The sequence below is a fragment of the Leishmania mexicana genome, chromosome 30, assembly GCF_000234665.1.
Source record: "Leishmania mexicana MHOM/GT/2001/U1103 complete genome, chromosome 30".
NCBI lineage: Eukaryota > Euglenozoa > Kinetoplastea > Trypanosomatida > Trypanosomatidae > Leishmania > Leishmania mexicana.
The window spans coordinates 927,387-945,314 of NC_018334.1; the positions used below are offsets into that span (position 1 = coordinate 927,387).

The 17,928-nt window shown below is 59.0% G+C and overlaps 5 protein-coding genes across 5 annotated transcripts; all 5 read right to left on the minus strand.

The window, feature by feature from the left end:
- Window positions 1-1,531: 1,531 nt before the first annotated feature.
- Window positions 1,532-2,968, minus strand: LMXM_30_1940 (putative transcription like protein nupm1; the record flags this gene model as incomplete). The annotated part of the gene is made up of 1 exon (XM_003877664.1): window positions 1,532-2,968. The coding sequence occupies one exon, from the start codon at window positions 2,966-2,968 to the stop codon at window positions 1,532-1,534; it is 1,437 nt and encodes a 478-aa protein (XP_003877713.1).
- A 1,666-nt stretch (window positions 2,969-4,634) lies between these two features.
- On the minus strand, window positions 4,635-6,362 carry LMXM_30_1950 (conserved hypothetical protein; the record flags this gene model as incomplete). Its single annotated transcript, XM_003877665.1, has 1 exon — window positions 4,635-6,362. One exon carries the CDS (start codon window positions 6,360-6,362, stop codon window positions 4,635-4,637), a length of 1,728 nt encoding a protein of 575 aa, XP_003877714.1.
- Window positions 6,363-9,239: 2,877 nt separating this feature from the next.
- LMXM_30_1960 (tryparedoxin-like protein) lies at window positions 9,240-9,815 on the minus strand (the record flags this gene model as incomplete). Its single annotated transcript, XM_003877666.1, has 1 exon — window positions 9,240-9,815. The coding sequence occupies one exon, from the start codon at window positions 9,813-9,815 to the stop codon at window positions 9,240-9,242; it is 576 nt and encodes a 191-aa protein (XP_003877715.1).
- A 3,543-nt stretch (window positions 9,816-13,358) lies between these two features.
- LMXM_30_1970 (tryparedoxin-like protein) lies at window positions 13,359-13,901 on the minus strand (the record flags this gene model as incomplete). The annotated part of the gene is made up of 1 exon (XM_003877667.1): window positions 13,359-13,901. One exon carries the CDS (start codon window positions 13,899-13,901, stop codon window positions 13,359-13,361), a length of 543 nt encoding a protein of 180 aa, XP_003877716.1.
- A 1,584-nt stretch (window positions 13,902-15,485) lies between these two features.
- Window positions 15,486-15,629, minus strand: LMXM_30_1980 (hypothetical protein, unknown function; the record flags this gene model as incomplete). Its single annotated transcript, XM_003877668.1, has 1 exon — window positions 15,486-15,629. The coding sequence occupies one exon, from the start codon at window positions 15,627-15,629 to the stop codon at window positions 15,486-15,488; it is 144 nt and encodes a 47-aa protein (XP_003877717.1).
- Between the last annotated feature and the right edge of the window lie 2,299 nt (window positions 15,630-17,928).

Below are 17,928 nucleotides of genomic sequence, written 5' to 3' on the forward strand. Positions count from 1 at the left end.
CGTCCGTAGTAAGAATGACCGCCTCTACGAATGGGGAAGAGGACAGGGAGGCGGCACGGGAGGGGCACCGTGGTGCGCACCATCTTGCCTGTCACCATGCGTGTGACTAGCTCACGTGTAGTGCGCTGATTACTGCCACCACGGACACACACACACACCCAACACACGTAGGTGCTTAAAGAGGCCGCGAGGGAGGACCGACTCCTCGATGTGGCAGAAGAAAATTTTATGTCGTCTTCACCGTTTCATGCTCCCTACCGACCGGCCAAACACGTATACACGCCTATAGACAATCACAACCCATCTACTTCTATCGCACCACAGCTACATCCTGGCCGCGTAGGACGAGGCCCCGTCCTGCCCTTCCCCCGTCCCCTCCTCCGATGTGAGCCGCCCCACCGGCACCAGAGTGTGGCCCAGGTGCGCGCCGCACCAGCTCAGGGAGGCAGCTGGCCAGCCGCAGGCCAGGGCCCTCTGAGACCCTGCGCTCTGCTTGCATGCCATGCTTCGCGCTCAGTCACTTCAGGCCGCGGCATGCCGGAGCATGGTGTGCATGCGCATGGGCGTCAGAGGGGCTCGCTGGCGCAGGCTCGGGGTGCTCCCCTCACGCGTCCGGCATCTGCAGCCCCACCAGTCCATGCGGTCGGACGTAGATGCCGCGCGCTATGCAAGCATGCAGTGTGGGGCTGGTTGCTATGGATCGCGTCGCCCCGCGTGCGTTGAGTCGCTGACACGGTGCGTCGTGGGCGGGCACACACATGATCATGACCGTGCGTCTCTCCGGTAAAGCGCTGGCCCAGACGTCTCGGCCGGCACCACGAGACCGCGGCCGTACCCGGGGGGGGGCGGGCTGCCGGCTCTTTGGCTCCCCCCTCCCCACCCACAGGGGTGTGGGCACCAGAGCCCGTCGTGCTACACACTGAGGTGGCTGGCATCACGAGGCAGAGAGGGGACCACAAGACAACAGACCCAGAAGAGTGCACCCAACAGGCACCAAGGCAACGCCTATGAGCGCAAGGGATGGAGGCGTCAAGCAGCAAACAGAGACGAACGGAGAGAGCGAGAGACATAGATGCATGCGCCGCATCGCATGCAATTGGGCTTTCGTATGCAATCTCTTCCGCAGCTTGACCGCACTTTGCAGCCTTTCCCCGCACACATCCATGCATTCTGTGTTGGAGCACACGGGTGCACGCGCGCCGTCATGCCGACCGTGGTGATTTAGGCCTACACCCACGTATTAGAGAACTCTCCTGGGGGTCTTGGAGGTTCTTCTTCAACCTAGTCAGCACGACTTGTACAAGTCACAGCTGCAATATCGCCCAGTCTTTCGTGACAGGCAACGGTGACTGCGCAGCGTTGAGTACTGGCACGCGCCGGCGCGCCCCATCCGTGGCGCAGAGGGAGACGACGGCCGGAGACGTCGAGAGAGAGAGGCCTCTGGAGAGGTGACGATAGCATACCTCGTAGTTAGGCTCCAGCTATGCTGTGTGTTGTCCTTTGAACACCCACTTCTTTGCAGGACCCGTAGTCACTCATGGGAAATCGGCTCGTGGAGGCCCAAGGAGGTGTGCATCGGTTCTCCAGGAGCACTCACGGATGGGGCTGGTGCCTCTCTGTTGTTGTGGTGAGACCGAAACGCGGTGTCTAGGCTGGCCATGTTGTTATTGGTGGGTGTACTAAAGAAACCACTAAGTGCGGCGTTGTGCTCGACATCCTTCCACGTGCGCTTGTGGCGGCGTGGCTGCTGACGGTCGACGTGCTCGCCAGTGGGCACCCCGGATCCACCACGGCCGGCATATTCGACGTGCTCCGCCGGCGCTACGTGCGGCGAAGGTGCATCTGTCGTACCGTTCGAGTATGTAGACGGACCGAAGGACGCCGTGTCGCGCCCACTAGCGTGTGCAGTGAGCGCAGCCTGGTGAGGGGATGGGTGCTGATTGTCAACACTGAAACCCTCCAGATTGCCGTGTTCGACGTTCATGAGGAACGGGTACGACGCGCAGTCGGCACCGAGCACCTCCTCCAGCGGACGAGGTGCCGAGCTGGCCACGCTGGCCGAGCGGTTCGGATGCACATGATTGAAACTGCGACTGCCACCGGCCGTTCTGGTGCGGTGACGGGTGTCTCCACCAGTCGTGCTTCCCTCCACGTCATGCTGCGATGACGCAGAGACGTCCTTTGAGGAGGACGACAGCTCCGAGGAGGATACCATCTGCGCATATGCCCACTGGTCCAACAGCTCCAGCTGCTGCTGCTCCTCGCGGCGACGCAGGCGCTGGCGCTGGCGGTGACGCAAGTGTGACTTGATAGTGGCGACTACGCCCTGGCTGGCGCGACTGTGCGCAGAGCCACGGCTGCTCCGCGAACCGTCGCTGTGCGAGCTGTGCCGGCTGTCGTTATCATCATATTCGTCTATGTGCACCGTGCAATCACCTGAGGGAGGTCGGAGGTAGGAGCTGCGCCCGTACGCGACAGTCGACGTCGTCCTCACCGTCGTCGCCACAGACGTTAGCGTCGTTCGACTGGTGTCAGAGGAGTCGCCGGCAAACTCGTCCTCGCTCACCGTGCCTTCTCTAGCGCCCTCGCGCACATTTGCCAGGCGTGCCTCGCGGGCAGCTTGGCGCTGACTGCGGCGCTCCTGACGGGCCTGACGGCGCTTGTACTTCTCCATTGCCTTCTCGCGCAGGATCTCTTGCTCCGGCGTCAGGCGTGGCGGCCGCGAGTTCAGCGGAATGCCCTTCCGCTGACTCTCTACCGCGGCCGCCTCGCCATTGGAGGACGAGTCCAGCCGCTCGGGGGTATCGCCCTCGCGCAGCCAGCGGCGGTTGCCGTTGGCCACACGGCCGTTTGACATCTTGAGGCAGCCGAAGTACATCAGGACAAACAAAGCGCAAACGATGCCGAAGCCTAAGGCGGCAGCGATGGCAACACAGAGGAGGGCTGTGGCTGTGGCAGAGAGATGCATCTCGAGTGGGGAGGGGGATCGATGAGCAGCGAAGGCGCAGGTAGAGGGAGGGGGAGGGGCGAGTGTAGAGTGGACTCGCTACAGACTGTGTGGCTGTTCAAAGCTGTTTCGGAACGACGAGGTAAAGAAAGACTGCGCAGGGAATCACAGAGCCCTCCCCCCGGTTTTCACGAGTTTCTTCTACTGGAACACCGTAAGCGCGGATATCACTCTCAACGAGGCGAGCGACCTCTTGCCCGTACCGTGCGCCGGAGCACAACGAAGCAAGCGAGACAGCCCGGGCGATCGTGACACAGCAGCAGCACTGCCGCCGCAGATGCTAGTAGTAGACACAGACTCGTGTGCCTGTGCGTGGGGGAGAGGCGTGGAGAGGGTGGGGGTGGTAGGGGAGAGAGGGAGGCTGCTTATGCAGAAATTATCGCGCGGAGACTACTTACTTGAAAGAGGCCCGCACACAGATGTACGAAGAAAACAAAACAACGTGGGGGAGGATGGAGAAGGGTGGAGTCTATGGCGAGGAGCAGCCATCAAACGACAACAGCAAAAAGGGCGGCTCGTATCGCGTTGCCCGTTTCGCTGGGGGAGAGAGGGCGTGAACTGGACGTATCGGCTTAACAACTACACCAACCAAACAGTACCTTCATGCGTCTGAGTGCTGCGCAAAGTATGTGCTAACACACACACATATATATATACACACACAGATATATTACTGCGCGACAGGCGTGTCTGGCTTCTCTCTATGCCTCTGTTGCGATGCCCCCGCAGCAACAGGTGCTTGAAGCTGGTAAAAAAAAGGCCCACAAAGCCTACGCACGTGCCCAGGGAAACGATCGACGTATCGGCACAGTCGTGCTATGGCTAATCTGCCTTCCCTATGAGGTGAGTGGTGGGATGAAGGGGTGGGGGTAGGTGCGGGATAGGCGGTGCGTGAAGGCGTAGGGCCAAATATGTAAGCAGGCGTGTGCTAGTGTGCGTGTCTTAGACAGGGAAGGCGGCATGAGAAAACACGGCGCACATTCATAGACACCGGAGGAGGGAGAAACAGTTGATGGGGAGAGTGAGCATTCATGGGCATGCCCGAGACATAGCTGAAGTGAGGAACAGACACGCCATGAAGTGGCAACGGTCTACGCCCTGGCGCGGTAGGAGGGCGAGCAGAAGAGGGGAGGGAGGTGGTGCCTTCGCTTCCCCCGCTCAAGCGGTCACCTGTACTACCGCCACTATCGAAGGGGATCACGAGTTGTCTCTGCGCAGTTTGTAGCATCGCTGATGTCTCCGCGCTTCTTCTTTAGTTTTGTTTAAACACATCGACAAAAAAGGCGCAGAGCTGGAGCAAGCTCCAACGGGCTTGCACGCGCAAAGTGGGAGGAGGAGGAGGAGGGGTGGCGGAGGCAAACGGTGACCAACATCGTCGATCCACGGCAGGGGGCCGCATCAGCTCTGGAATACAAAATACAGGCCCGCGTGGTCACAGAGCGCCTTTCACGTATGCCGCTTTCGTTGTCTTTTGACGTCCGGCACAGGAAGAAGAAAGAAAAAACAACAACAACAAACGGGCCGTTCACGTTCCCTAATATGATGTGTCGTCTCTGCCGAACGGTGCGCCGGAAGAATCCGCTGTCGTCGTTCGCGCGCCACCGAACGGAAGAGGCGAGATCGACTTCTAAGTCTGTGCTCTCGCTCCCCCAGAGCTTGCCGAGCAGGATGCTGTCACCGGGTCACTCCCAGGCAGAGAGAATGGCGAGCGCAGGCCGCTGCTACACCGATTCGACGGCGAAGAGAACGTGCCGACATGACAAGCTTGCACTGCGGCGTTGCTACCGCTTCCGTGCACGGCACCCGAAAGTGATGTCTGATGGCGTGTGCTTGCAGGTGCCTTCCTCGGTGACAAAACGGGGTGAGGCGGCTTGACACCGGTGCGCGCGCTGGCGCCTGCCTCTTCCGCTCCAGGGTGAGTGCCGGAAAGCGGTGATGTCGAGCCCACGTGCGGGTAGGACGGCGACCCTGCCAGTCCCACGACGGGAGAGTTGACAGATGCGGAGCACCAAGACTGGTAGCTGTGGAAGGAGGCATTCAAGGCTGGCAGGCCAGCGACCATGGTCGAGTGGTGGAGCGGATACGGCGCTACACTTTGGCTATACGGGGACGCCCCTGTGCCAGCTGCGGCCCACCCTCCACCAAGCCCGACCGGGCTGACGCTTGCTGCGGATGCTCTGGCGCTCACTTGGCGATCTAAGAAGACGGGAGAAGTACCGTGCAGGCTAATCTGGTCAAAGCCGTTTACGTTTTCCAGCCCCGTCGTTGGGGATAGTCGGCCCACCGTCTGTTGCTCCTGCTTGAGCAAGAACTCGCGCAGCTGCTCCAGACGAGGAAGAGCGGGGGCGTTGTGCAGCGAAACGTCCTCGAAGTCGTCGGAGGTGCTCTCGAGATCTTCCTGACGGTTGCGTGGTGCCGAGGAGAAGTTCACCTGGTGCAGGGCTTGGCTGGGGCTCGTACTGCCACCTCTGTCATAGCGCGTGGGCGACTTCTTGCGTCGGCGAAAAAACTGGAGGCCGCCAATGCTGCCGTTCTGCAAGCTAGTGCTGGTTGGAGTGGCACTTTGCCAACCCTGCCGTGCGTGCCGCGCCGACCCAGCTGGCGAGCCTGGCCGGAAGCTCATGCTCCCCACGCTGCTTTCGGTGGCGTAGTTGTTGAGGGCAGCTCTGCAGCCTGGCGACATACTGTACTGAAGCTGCAGCTCCTGTAGCAAGGAAGAGCTGAGCCGCACGTTGGGTGTATTTCTGTCGGAGGCTCGCCGGTCCTCGTACGCGGCGCGGCCATAGAACTCTGGGGAGGCAATGCGATTTTGCTCATCCTCGAGGCGCTGCTTCTCTTCAAGTGTGAGCGGTGGAGGTCCGGCCTGGGGCACGCGTTCGACGCCGCGGAAATCAAGGCACACGTCCTGGTCACCATGATGCACGACGATTCGATTACGTGGCAGATTGCGCCGTGGACGCACACGGGCTTCGATGGGGATACCCTCCACGCGCTCCGCGTTCGGCGATGCCGGCCGCACACCGCCATCGAGGCCATAGTAGTTGTTATTGCTCTCCCCGCGATAGTCGATGGCGTCGCGATCGGCGTAGTTGTCGCGAAGATTCTGACTTGGCCTCTGGCCGCTGTTATAGGCTGGCGTGTAGGCAGCGTCATTATCGCCTCTGCCCGCGCCCACTTGCGCACTAGGGGCATCCCCAAACGCGCTCTCCTCCTGAAGGGTTACGCTCTCCGCATCCGCGTACACACGGCGCGATGGCGCGTGCCGGGCGCCGTAAGCATGACTGATGCACCAGATTATGCCCGAAATAGCGAGAACAGCGCCAGCGATGCTGCTGACGAGTATGAGCGAGCTCATGGCCAGCGCCTCTATAGGCAGATGACCGGAGTCTGACGATGCGAAAACGAAGGTTTGTACACAGCCGAAAGGCCTCCCCCCTCCGCTCCCCGAGGCCTGTGAGAGGTGCAGACAGAGTCCCCAGTGCAACCCGACGAGTATCGAGTTAGTGGGGAGGTGGAGCTCGAGCAGATGATGACCAGAGCCACCGTCAGACCAACGTAAAACACACACACACACACACACACAAGAGGAGCAGAACAACAAAGAGGAAAAGGTATCGACTGGCCGTCCTTCAACCGAACAAGCGCGGCTGACCGAACGGAAATGGGTTTCGCGCTCTGGTCAGGCAAAAGACGCGGGCGCTTCTACAAATAAATGGTGTCCTCGCGTCTGTTGGGCACTCAGTTTCGATGGAGGGAGGGGGAAGGGGAGAGAGAAGGGACGGCGAGAACCACACAAAAGGGAGGCAGAGAGACGACAAGCGCGAGCGCGCGCCCCCCGGGGGAGCGGGTTCCGGATATCGACAGCAGGGAAGTCAATCGACGCACGTGAGCTCTCCTTCGACTGTGGAGAGTCGAGCAACAACGACGGCAACGGCAACAGAAAAAAAAGAGTCCAACCATACACGACGATGCTGCAACGTAATAGCGCTACGCCTGCTACAGAGAGAGAAGAAAACAAAAGCAACGAGCAGAGACGGAGCGGCACGCAGGCGCCGGACAGCAGCGCATGGAGCCGGACGGCGGCAGAGGAGGGGAGAAGAGAATCGACCACGCACAGCACTCAACAGACAACAGGGACACACCAGGGATGAGAAGAGCAATTGAGGTTTAGAGGGAGACCGAGGGAGGGGGAGAGGGGGATGGCGCGTACTCCAGCAGAGAGGGCGACACGGAAATACAAACGGCAACCAATCAAAGAAGACGTGAAGAAAGGACGGGCGAAGGCTTTGGGGAGGGGAGGGTGGGGCGCAACGCCGACAACCATCAATCAACAGAGAGTGACCAAATCGACGCCGAAGAAAACGCCAGGCGGCACACACGCGTGCGCTAAACAGGAAAAAAAATATAACAGATTTTATGCATGGCAGGGACCACGAGAGCGCGCAACGGGCGACAAAACAGAAAGAGGCGCGTCACTAGAGTCCCGAGCACTAAAATCTCAACAAGGGTCGGACACGCGCAGAGCAGCAAAAGCCGAGAGCAGACGAGGTGGGGGCTCAGCGAGATGAAAAACCAACCCGCCCAACAAACAGAAAAAAAGGGGCGAGATGATGATGATGATAGACCTACGCTTTCTGTTGTGCGGTGCTTCTTTGCTTCTCGCGTTATCGCCGTTTGTGTGTGTGTGGGAGGGGTGGAAGAGGGGTGAGCCGGTGGGCGGGCGGCCAGCGAGAGCGAGAGCGGGCAAGGAAAGGAAAGGAAAGGCGACCACCAACAGAAAAACCACCAACAAACACAGCCAAAGAATAGAGAGATGCCGCAGCTCCTGACACAGAGCGATCGATGGTTGATGCTCCGCGTACGCGGCTTCCTTTGGCGCTTGGGTCGAGGCTCGAATGAATGGTAGATACCTATCGATGTGTGTGTGTGGGTGTGCGCATGTAACTGTCGTTGTAGAGCAGCAGACTGCGTTCCGCGTGAGCAGAGGGCGTGGGGGTGATGAATAGCGAGAGTAAGAGAGACACCAGAGTGAAGGATGGGGGAGAGAGAGAGATGGGAACGGAGTCGTTGACACGCAAGATGTGGGGCCCGGTGAAAGAGCAAAGCGGTGCGTCACATGCTCCCAAAATGTGGCCTACCCGCATGCAGAAATACGTGTGTATGCCGGAGGTTGCGTGTGGGCGTGCACCACGCGCCACTGTGCACCAGAACTCATGCTCCCGTCCACCAGTAACGCGCTAGAGGTTGAATATACAGCTGCTTCTCCTTTAGAGCCCTCGAATTCGTTTTGAAGCCGCGTCGCGCAAGCTACCGGGAGAGGAGAAACGGATAAGATGAAGCGATAAGAGCAGCAAAGAACGACCCTTGCACTGCAGTCGGTCTTGGCAGCAGTGGCAGGAGATGTGGCGTGCAGACCACATCGGCGCTGAGAAGCTCAAAAGGGACGAGCATGACAGGGCGTCGTTCGCGCGTGTATGTTGACTGTCACAAAATGCAGGGATGAGTGTGTTCCGGTGAGGCGGGGCGACATGCCCTCCTCTGAACCAGGTTGAATCCAACGCAGGCGTGCTCTCTCTCACGTGAGCGCTACTTTTGTGCGCCAGGTGGTGGCCGCATTGCGATGCAGTGGACGGCAGTGAGAGGCGGCTGCAGGTAGAGAGAGAGGGATACACAGTAAATATAAAGGAGAAGAGGGAGTCGTGGGTACCGTCGCAGAAACCGGAGGAGAAGCAAAGATCAAGTCACTTGGCTGTCGAAGGCTTGCCCACATGCGCTGTGCACTGCGACGCACACAACCATCGTGGAATCCCGGCGCATTACTGTTCGTCGAGGTTAGCCACATCGTCCCACTCTTTCGGAAGCGCTCTGCTAAGATGGTTTGGTTTCCCGGTAGAACCCAGCCCAACAGGTGCACATGGAAACAAAGGTAAAGAGTACTGCACTGGACAACCTCAGTAGTCTACACAAGCATTGGCACTCGTAAGAAAGTGCACGACGTCTTGGCCGCGTAGATGAGACATGAAATCGGTACCACGACGTCCCTTCTGTCCGGAAGGAGTAAGCAAAACAGTGTACAGAGGGAGAGAGAGAGGTGGACGATGCCAGTCGCCGTGGCCGGCTTAGGGCGCATCACGTTTTGCGCCGAGGAGAAAGAACGGTTTCGTCCTCCATCGAGCGCTTGCCCTCCCACTCACCCATAGTTGACCGATCCGTTTGCAGTGGCGCATCAGCACTAGCTCAGCGTACCCCACGAACTGCGCCTGCTCAGTGAGTAGAGGAGAACCAAGATGCCCAGCACAATGGCTGCCTTACGGGTGTAATCCAAAACGAACGACGCTGCCTGCTGCTGCGGCGCCGCATCGGGCCAAGGGAAAAACTTTCCGAATGGGTCTTGGGTGACCATTTCCCGGCCGCACCGCGCAATCAGCTTGCGCGGATTTGCGTTCTCGAACACGAGAAGCGCAGGAATGGTCTTGATATTGTATGTGTCGCCCCACACGCGCGCCATCGACCTGGCATCCGCGTACGGCAGGCAGTAGTAGTCCCCGTGCGACTCACAAAAGTACCTCATCATCTCCTCCTCGGATCGATCCAATGACATGAACACAACCTCGAACTTCTTCTTGGCGTGGTGGGCCTCATAGAAGCTCTTCAGCAGCGGGGTGAAGGCGCGGCACGGGGGGCACCAGTGTGCGGAAAAAAAAATAAGCACATACTCGGGGTCCTTCAAGACATCGATTGCACGAACGGCGCTGCCGTCCTTGCAGAGGAGCATGAGCCCCGAGTTATTGAAAAAGTTGGGCTCCATGCAGCAAGCCGAGGGTACGTATCCCTGCGTGCAACGAGAGCGAGGAGGCGGGGAGAGAACAGCAGCGCGGATGACGCAAAAAGAAAAGAAAAAGAAACGGTGGAGGAGCGCACCAACAGGAGAGATGCGTCTGTCTTTCTATATTTCGTTGCTCCGTTGTTTTTGGGCGAATCCGAGTAAGGCACTCGCGGGGCAGCACCGCGTGCCACGCCGTTGATAGGGGGGGGGGCGTACGAAACAAGGGCAAGAGCAGGGGGGGGGAGTATACCAAAAGTACATTAAGTACTGAGCTCGACTGCTTTGGGATCTCTGCGCCACATCCCGTGCGCTGCTGCGTAGCAGAGGCAAACACGAGGGAGCCGAGAGAGTGGTGGTGGAGAGTCCGGCAGCGTTCCGGCCACTCCAAGCGGGCACCACCTCTTTTAGGAGCAGCGCACATCTGGCTCGACTCCCCGCGACGGCGCATCCCTGGTTGAGAGCTGTAGCGGCGTCACTGGCTGACGTGCTTCGTACTGCATCCCCAACTACATTTTTGTCTTCTGCCTCTTCTCGCGTATCCGCTTCGCTCACAACGCCGCCGTTAGCGTCCGGGCCGAAAAGAGGCCGCCACTCCGGTGCCTGCGTGCATCGCGATAACGCCTCGCTTCGGCCGGTGCGCAGGGCAACGAACGCAACGCTTCGTGACGCCGCTGAGCGAGCCGCTTACGGATGAGGACATCAAGCACACACACACACACACACACGCACACAAGCAGGAGTAAGGAAAGGCAGAGGGATGGATGGAGGGAGCGGAGGGCTCTCTTGTGAGTTTGGAGGGAAGTGGAGGAGAGGGGGAAGGACACCGTGTAGAGGAAGCGCACAGGAGAAGCGCACCGTGTGGGACGGAAGGGCGACATCCCGCACAGCACGGCGAGCAGAAAGAGAAGCGACACGAAATAGATAAGTCGTTCAGGGTTAGGAGGATGGGCGGGGGGGTAAGGGTGTCGGGACGAGGAACGATGAATGGTGTGGGTGGGGGTGGGGCACCACAAACGGTACTGAAGGAAACGCTGTTGCGGCCTCTTGCCCGAGCCCGCCTAAGAGGGGTGTCTCCGCTTCGCCTCGCACTGCGCACAGGACCGCTGCGGGGAACGGGGAGAGGTCGAAGAAGGAAAAAGAATGAGCTGCATGCTTTGCAGGACACAGGTGTGTATGGAAACGGATGATGTGCGCCCGACCGCACTAGGAGGGGTTCAACAACAAGCCAGTTGGAGCACCGTTGTCGGACCGATCAAAAGAAAAATCAAGGATGGGGAGACGACAGAGCAGCTGCGGAGGCAAACAAACAAAAAAAAAGAGACCAGCGAGTCGGGCCGTTCCCTTCCCCCCTCTGTGCCATGCCTCGGATGTGTCCCGGAGGCGGATGGCACGAGAAGGCGCGTTGCTCACAGTATGCAGTCGTTGCTCTGCACATGTACACGGCATCGCGAACAGCGGGAGGAAGGACTGAAAGAAGGCGGCAAGTCTCGATCGATGAGAGGCGAGGGTCGCTAAGAGGGGTGGAGAGACGGGCAGAGCGCCTGATGTGTCGTGAAGCGCTCGAGGAAATAGGCGCGCACACGGGCGTCCGAGGAAACGCGCCGGTCATGCACGCGAGTGAAAGACTGGAGTGCCGGCACGGGCCACGGCAACCGCGCCGAGTGAGAGATACCAGCAAAGGATGATGGGAGCGCGCAAAGAGGACGGAAGGGGGGGGGGCGGAGGGGGACAACGAAGGAAACAGCAAGGGGTGCCTCGACGCACGAACGTGCGAACAGACGACGAGCACGGGACATCATCGGCGGTCCACAGACGCTGTTAGCCAGCGTCTTTGCCATGAGAAAAAAAAAGCAGCGCTCTTCGACGTGTAGCACTCACGCAGCTGTTCGCGCTTCCGCGTCTCCGACAGTCGCGGGCCTCAGACGCGTCTGTGGCGACGGGCGTCCGCTGCCTGCCCTCTCCTTCACTCGACGACCGCCACTGCAGATATCACGCCCTCCAAAAAGATGCTGCATTGGCTGCACCGCGGCTTTCTGCTGCCCAGTAGGTGCGGTCTCTGTCACAGCGGCGAAAACGTAAGGAGGCGGGAGGGAGCCGTACGTCAAGGATGGTTGAGCCATGACAGCCCGCAGTTGTGCCCTGTCCTGCTCAGAACATGGGGGCTGGACAGGGCTTGGCTTCGTGCCGTTCTCGTCCGTCGCCTCTTCTCTGTAGATGTGATCAGGTCAGTGGCGCAGCACAACGGACCGTTGAGTGAGAGCTTGAGCAGAGGCAGCGGTGGCTATCGCATCGGCATGTCTCTTCGCAGCAGTAACGCGCTACACACTCGGGCTGCTTCTTCGGTCGCAGCTGCAGCGACTTGAAGGGCTTCAGCTGCATGCCGGCCCGCGTGTGGAATACAACGTTTCGGGCGACCACTCCAGAGTGAGGCCTGAGCGCGACATGGCGAAGAGTACAGACGCGGCAGGCATCAAGTCCCTGGCCGCACGGACACGACGCTCGGTCCCTTCTACCGTTACAGATTCGCGAGCTTAAGAAGGGCCCTTTATCGGCCGCTCTAGTTCAAAGATTTCAGGCATACCAGCACTTGCTTGGGCGTGCAGGTGTGCATCCTCTGCTACCTGTGCCTCTAGCTTGCCCGCATCCTCATACTTCTGACAGGGTCCGTCTCTACGTGCGCACTTGGCGAAGCTAAGCATAGCATCCCCTTGAAGCGATCCGTTAACCCCAAGACTGCCCCGAGCATTTGTGAGATGGAGTACTTTCTGTAGAAGGTGCACAGCTGTGCGGTGCCCACCAATGTCGCGCAATGTAAACGACGACGTACTGCTTCGTGCGCGAGGCCTGACGGAGACTCACGGTAAAGCCGCCTTGATGTATGAGGCTGCAGGGAGCCTTCTTGTGGAACAGAGGCGATGAGATCGTGAGACGAGGGAAAGGGAGAGGAGATGCGCTGTCGAATGGAAAGCGAAGACTTCACCACGGGGAATCAACAGAAGTGTACGTCCGTATGCCACCAAGGGTTGACTGTTAATGCGTGGGCAAGGATACACCCTCGCCGTGCTCTAGGGGCATATGTGCGTGAGGGCCAACTGATACATGCGAGACGTCGTGGACGAGCATGAGAACGAAAAGATGCAGAGCAAGCTGGAAGGGGCGATGCACATTCGTCGTGCTGGTCCGCTGCACCACACGAATGAGGTTTGCGGGGGGTGGGGTGGGGTGGGGTGGGCCGAAAGAAACCCTCGTACTACTTGGTATTGCTGAGTGAGCCGTGATACTCATGCTGCAGGGAGCTGACGGAGTTCGGACAACGCTCTCTCACTGGGTTTTCGGTGGCCATGAGAAACCGCCCTCAGCCTTACGACTCGAGACAACAACAACCGATTAACGTGACACGCGCACCCGAGCGCCTACGAGACAACGGGACTTGAGCGCTTGGTTTCACGAGAGAGAGGGGGGGGGCACATCAAGGAATAAGCAGCACTATGGGCTCGCACCTGTTCTGTTTCCCGCGTCCAACAGTCACTGGATGAGCAAAGTCAGCAGGAGGATCGCCAGTACCACAATGGCTGCCGTTTTTTGCATGAAGGAGCGTCGGGCTGCGTTGATGATGGCGGCGGCGTTATGCCACGGAAAGCTCTGTGCTTCCGGGTCACGCAGTACCATGTCGCGACCATAACTCGTCACCAAACGTCGCTCGGCGTTGTTTTCCAGAACTAGCAGCGACGGAATCGAAACGAGTCCGTGCTGCTGGGCCCACTCTCGGCCGATCGTCTGCGCATCCTTGTATTGTAAAGCGAGCCAGTCTCCGTGCGCTTCGTTGAAGTACGTCTTCATCTCATCTGGCGAGCTGTCGCTGGAGATGAAGAGAACCTGAAAGCTGTGGGTTACGTGATGCTTCTCGTAGAACGCCTTTAGCTTTGGCGTGAAGCTGCGGCATGGCGGGCACCAGTGGGCGGAGAAGTAGACAAGCACGTACGTTTTGCCAGCGAGGGCTTCAGCAGCGGCAACAGTGCCTTCTTTGCGCAGCAGCTCGACTGCCGCATTCTCGAAAAGATGCGACATGGCAGCCCGAGGAGAGGTCGCGTGGGGCGGAGCGGCTCAGTGAAGAAAAAAAAAAGCGGCACTACTCGTGTCGAGGAGACATGGTCAGCACCAAAGGGGGGGGGGCACGAAGCGGCACACAACTTGGCGAGAGAGAGAGAGACTGTTGGGGTGAGAGGTGCACACGGAGACGTGAAGGGTCGTGCGGAAATGCGTGTGGACACACGGAGGACGTGCTACCAAAACAGACGTGGGCGCGCAAGCGCCGCATAACGAGCACTCCCCCCGCAACGTAACAGCGCATATGCCGAATGGCCCTTGGCAATCAAGAACACAGCAACACACACGCCTTGGACGCCTTCCGCAGAGGCTCTTTGTTCATACAGCCCAGAGGACCACGAGTACTGCCTCACCGCGCAATGTGTCGACTTATGTACGAGGGATTTCCGCGGCCTCTGAGCGACGCCGCCGTGCTTCCCATAAAAAAGCAAAACGGGACAGACGGTCAGAGGTACGAAGGACTTTGCATACCAGGGAGACGGCAAGATCCGCCGAGAAGTGTACGGGTACATGAATGCCAGGGTATCACACAGATGCCACGTCATGATTGCGAGAATGTCCACTGCACCACCACAGCAAGCCTTCTCGTTGTTTATGCGATTCTTTGAACAGCAAAGCAACTGGTGGAGAGGGGGGTGGCACACACCTCTCAGTGCGTGGTATCTCAGGGCCTGGTACACCTCCCCCCCCCACTCCCACACACTCGGTGGGGCGGCCAAGCACCACCCCCTCTATCCCCTGCCAACGCCGAGCTACTTCTGGTGGTGACATGGCCCCTAGTGTCTACGACGTAGCGAGCGCAAGGCGATGTGCCGCCACTGATGCCGGCTGTCAGGTGCTGGATGGCGTGGTGCCGGAGTGACCTGTGGCGGTGAACACGCTTGCGCCATCCATGTGATTAGGCGAGGTGTGAGCATGCCATGAGCGTATCTCACCTGGCCCTCACGCGGCCCACTGGTGCGGGGAGCCCGAGGGCACTCCGAGGGGGACGCACCAGGTGGTCAGAGCTTGAGGCAGGTGCCGCGCTTCGATAACTGAGTCGGCAAATTGCCTTCACTCATGCCTGGAGCTGCTCCACACCACGCGATGGGGGCCTGTGACAGGCAGGGGTGGGGTGGTTGAGCGGAGCTGAGCTCATGTTGTATGGCGGAGAAACGGGCACGCTGAGGGAAAGAGCAGATCGAAGCGACAGGGAGTAATAAAGAAAGCAGAAGAACACATGCTGCAAAGCAAGACGAGGTAGGATCTACGTGAGAGATGGCGAAGGCGAGAGAGGAGGAAGGAGAAGAGACCGGAAGTGGCGGTCATGCGCATGTGTGTGCACGCAGGCGCACCCACAGGAGAGCTCTGGCAGCCCGCAAAGGAAGGCGAGGGGGAGGGGGCGATGCTGGCGTTGCCTCGTAAAACCGCCCTACGGTGCACAGAGCAGAAAAGACATTGGACAACAGTGGCACTACAGACTTGTTTGTGGGAGAAGGGGAGCGAAGAGGCCTCTGTGTATACGCAGACAAGTAGCGGTTACGCGAGGCGGATCTACGGTGCCGGTTAGCCTGCATCTCTTCGATTTTTTCTTTTCCATGCTGCTGCAGACTCCCTTGACCGCCTCTCCTCCACTCCCGCTGCAGCGTCCTCGAGCTCCGTCAGCGTGAAGGCGATTGAGCCATCGGGAGTTCTCTTGTAAAGCTCCATGTCACCGATTTCCTGTGCCACGCGACCCCTCTCCGACTTGGCACGCTTCGTGGACTCAAGTGTATTACTCAGCTCGTGCTGGCATTGCTGCAGAATGATGTGAAGGCGTGCGTGTCGGCCCTTTGCCGTTGTGGCAGGCTCCTCGCCATCGCCGGCGTGTGGAGGAGAGGCTGTAAGGGGGCACACTGTCACTGCAGCATCGTTGCCACATGCCAACGTCGATTAGACTTCACTGCTCCTTTACTGGACCCGCGCACGTCGGGTGAGGCTCGCTCTTGTAGAGAACCGAAAGTTTGGCAGTCATAGCAGCTGTACTGGAAGTGTTAGTGGCACTCAGCAACGTACGCACAGGACTGCAACCTGACAAGGTGCCCGGCTGAGGGGAGAACGGAAGGGGAGCACGAGGTATCGCTGACAGAACTCGGAGGTGGGATGGCGTTGCCCCCCCTCCTCCAGCAAGCGTTCTATGCCGCTGCTTTGTTGGTGTTCGTTCTGCTCGCTGCTCAGAGCCGTCGCACGCGCATCTGCCGTACCAAAGAAAAAGGCATAACACAGAAGGCGAACGAAAAAAGGGAGACACACCGGGATGACATCGCCATCATCGCCGATGAGGCAACGAGGCACACTCGCTTCGACGGATGAGGAAAGACCCTCAGAGAGAGGGAGGGCAGCTCCAGAGCAGGATGGGGAAGGTGACGGTGGAGAGGCGGAGGGGCAAGGCCCCCACCTCCCTCCCACGCTATCTCCTTTCCTATGCCCCACTGCCCCCCACACGCAGACGCCCGCAGACGCCGACTCGCAGAGGTGAATGCCCCTGAGAAGTGCACAGCCACGCAGGCACACAACCGCTCTCAAGTTAAACAGACAAATGCCTACGGAGGCGAAGGGAGCAGAGAAGGGAAAGCCATCGCCACGACGGAGGGGTGGCGGTGTTGTTGGCGGAAGACAAACAACAGAGAAAGGCGACAACAGTGACACCTGTCTTCGCGGGCAGGGATAGACGCGAATCACAAGAGAAAAGAGAGAGGGTGGGGGTGGGAGGAGGGCTGCAGAGGTAGCAGCTGTCGTATCCATGAGAAGGGGAAACACAGGCAAGCACACATAGGCTATAATACTAGTGAGAAGATGCACAAGGGAGACGTGCACGCGGGCAGGCGAGTGAGTGAGAACACGCACACGATGCTAACACACAGACACAGACATGTCTTGGTGTTGCAACACACACACACACACACGCACAACGAATATCACCGAAAAGACCAGTTGAGAGGCAGGGAGAGGATGCAGAGCGGAGAAGAAGCATGCCGGAGCACAAAGCGTTGCGGCGACAGCTTGATGCTCTCCATCCGAGTAAGCAGCACATCGCACTAAAGACAACCCAGAAAGGAAACAGCAAAAAAAAGTAGGTAGTGACTGTGAGGAAGGGGAGGGGAAGGGCCACGCCACGCGCCAATGCAGAAACCCTCACGACTACTCGCACCCACATCAAGGTCATCACAACCTTCGTAAACAAGACTATGAGCAAGGCTTACGCGGACAGAGAAAAGCGGCCACTCTCCCACACCTTTCCTGCGTTGGCGGACATCTTCCTTCATCGGCTCACGGTGGCAATATTGCTTGCAGGTGTCTTTTGTGTAGAGACCTCAGGGAAGGAGTGGGGGAGGGGAGCGAGACAAAGATCCCACGCTGCTCCCCCTTGCTGACGACGACATGAAGTTCCCTTGACTTACGATGGGGTCATTCGCCAGCGGAGGCAGACGAGGGATGATGGTGAGTGCTGCAGCCGCGGGGTGGGTGGGAGGGGGGAGGAGCAGAGAAAGAAGAAGCAACAACAGCACAAACAAAGGAGGAAAGGCCTTCGCTAAGCGCATACGGGACCAAAAGACACGAAAGAGGAATGCGCAAGAAGAATGCGGATTTCAGGCGTACGACTCGTCGGCTGCGACGACAGTTCCACTCCTTCGTTTGCCGTTATGTATGGCCGACCTCGTTCCGCCATATCCGCTGGATGAGACCGGCGCACGTGCGTTCGAACCCATATACCGCTTTTTTTCTTTTTTTTGCAACCCTTCGCGGTGTATTCGTGAGGCAGCTCCGATTGAGGGTGGGTGGGTGGACGAAGGCGGTGCTCCATCGAGAGTAACGCACGCCAACACGTCTCTGCGCACGGATACATGTGCAGCGAAGCACACACGCACACACAACGAGGGGGGGGCAGAAGAGGTAACATCATCTCTGTCCCTTCTCTGTGCTGTACTCCTCCATGGAGGCGAATTAGGAGTCGTGCGGGGGAAAAAAA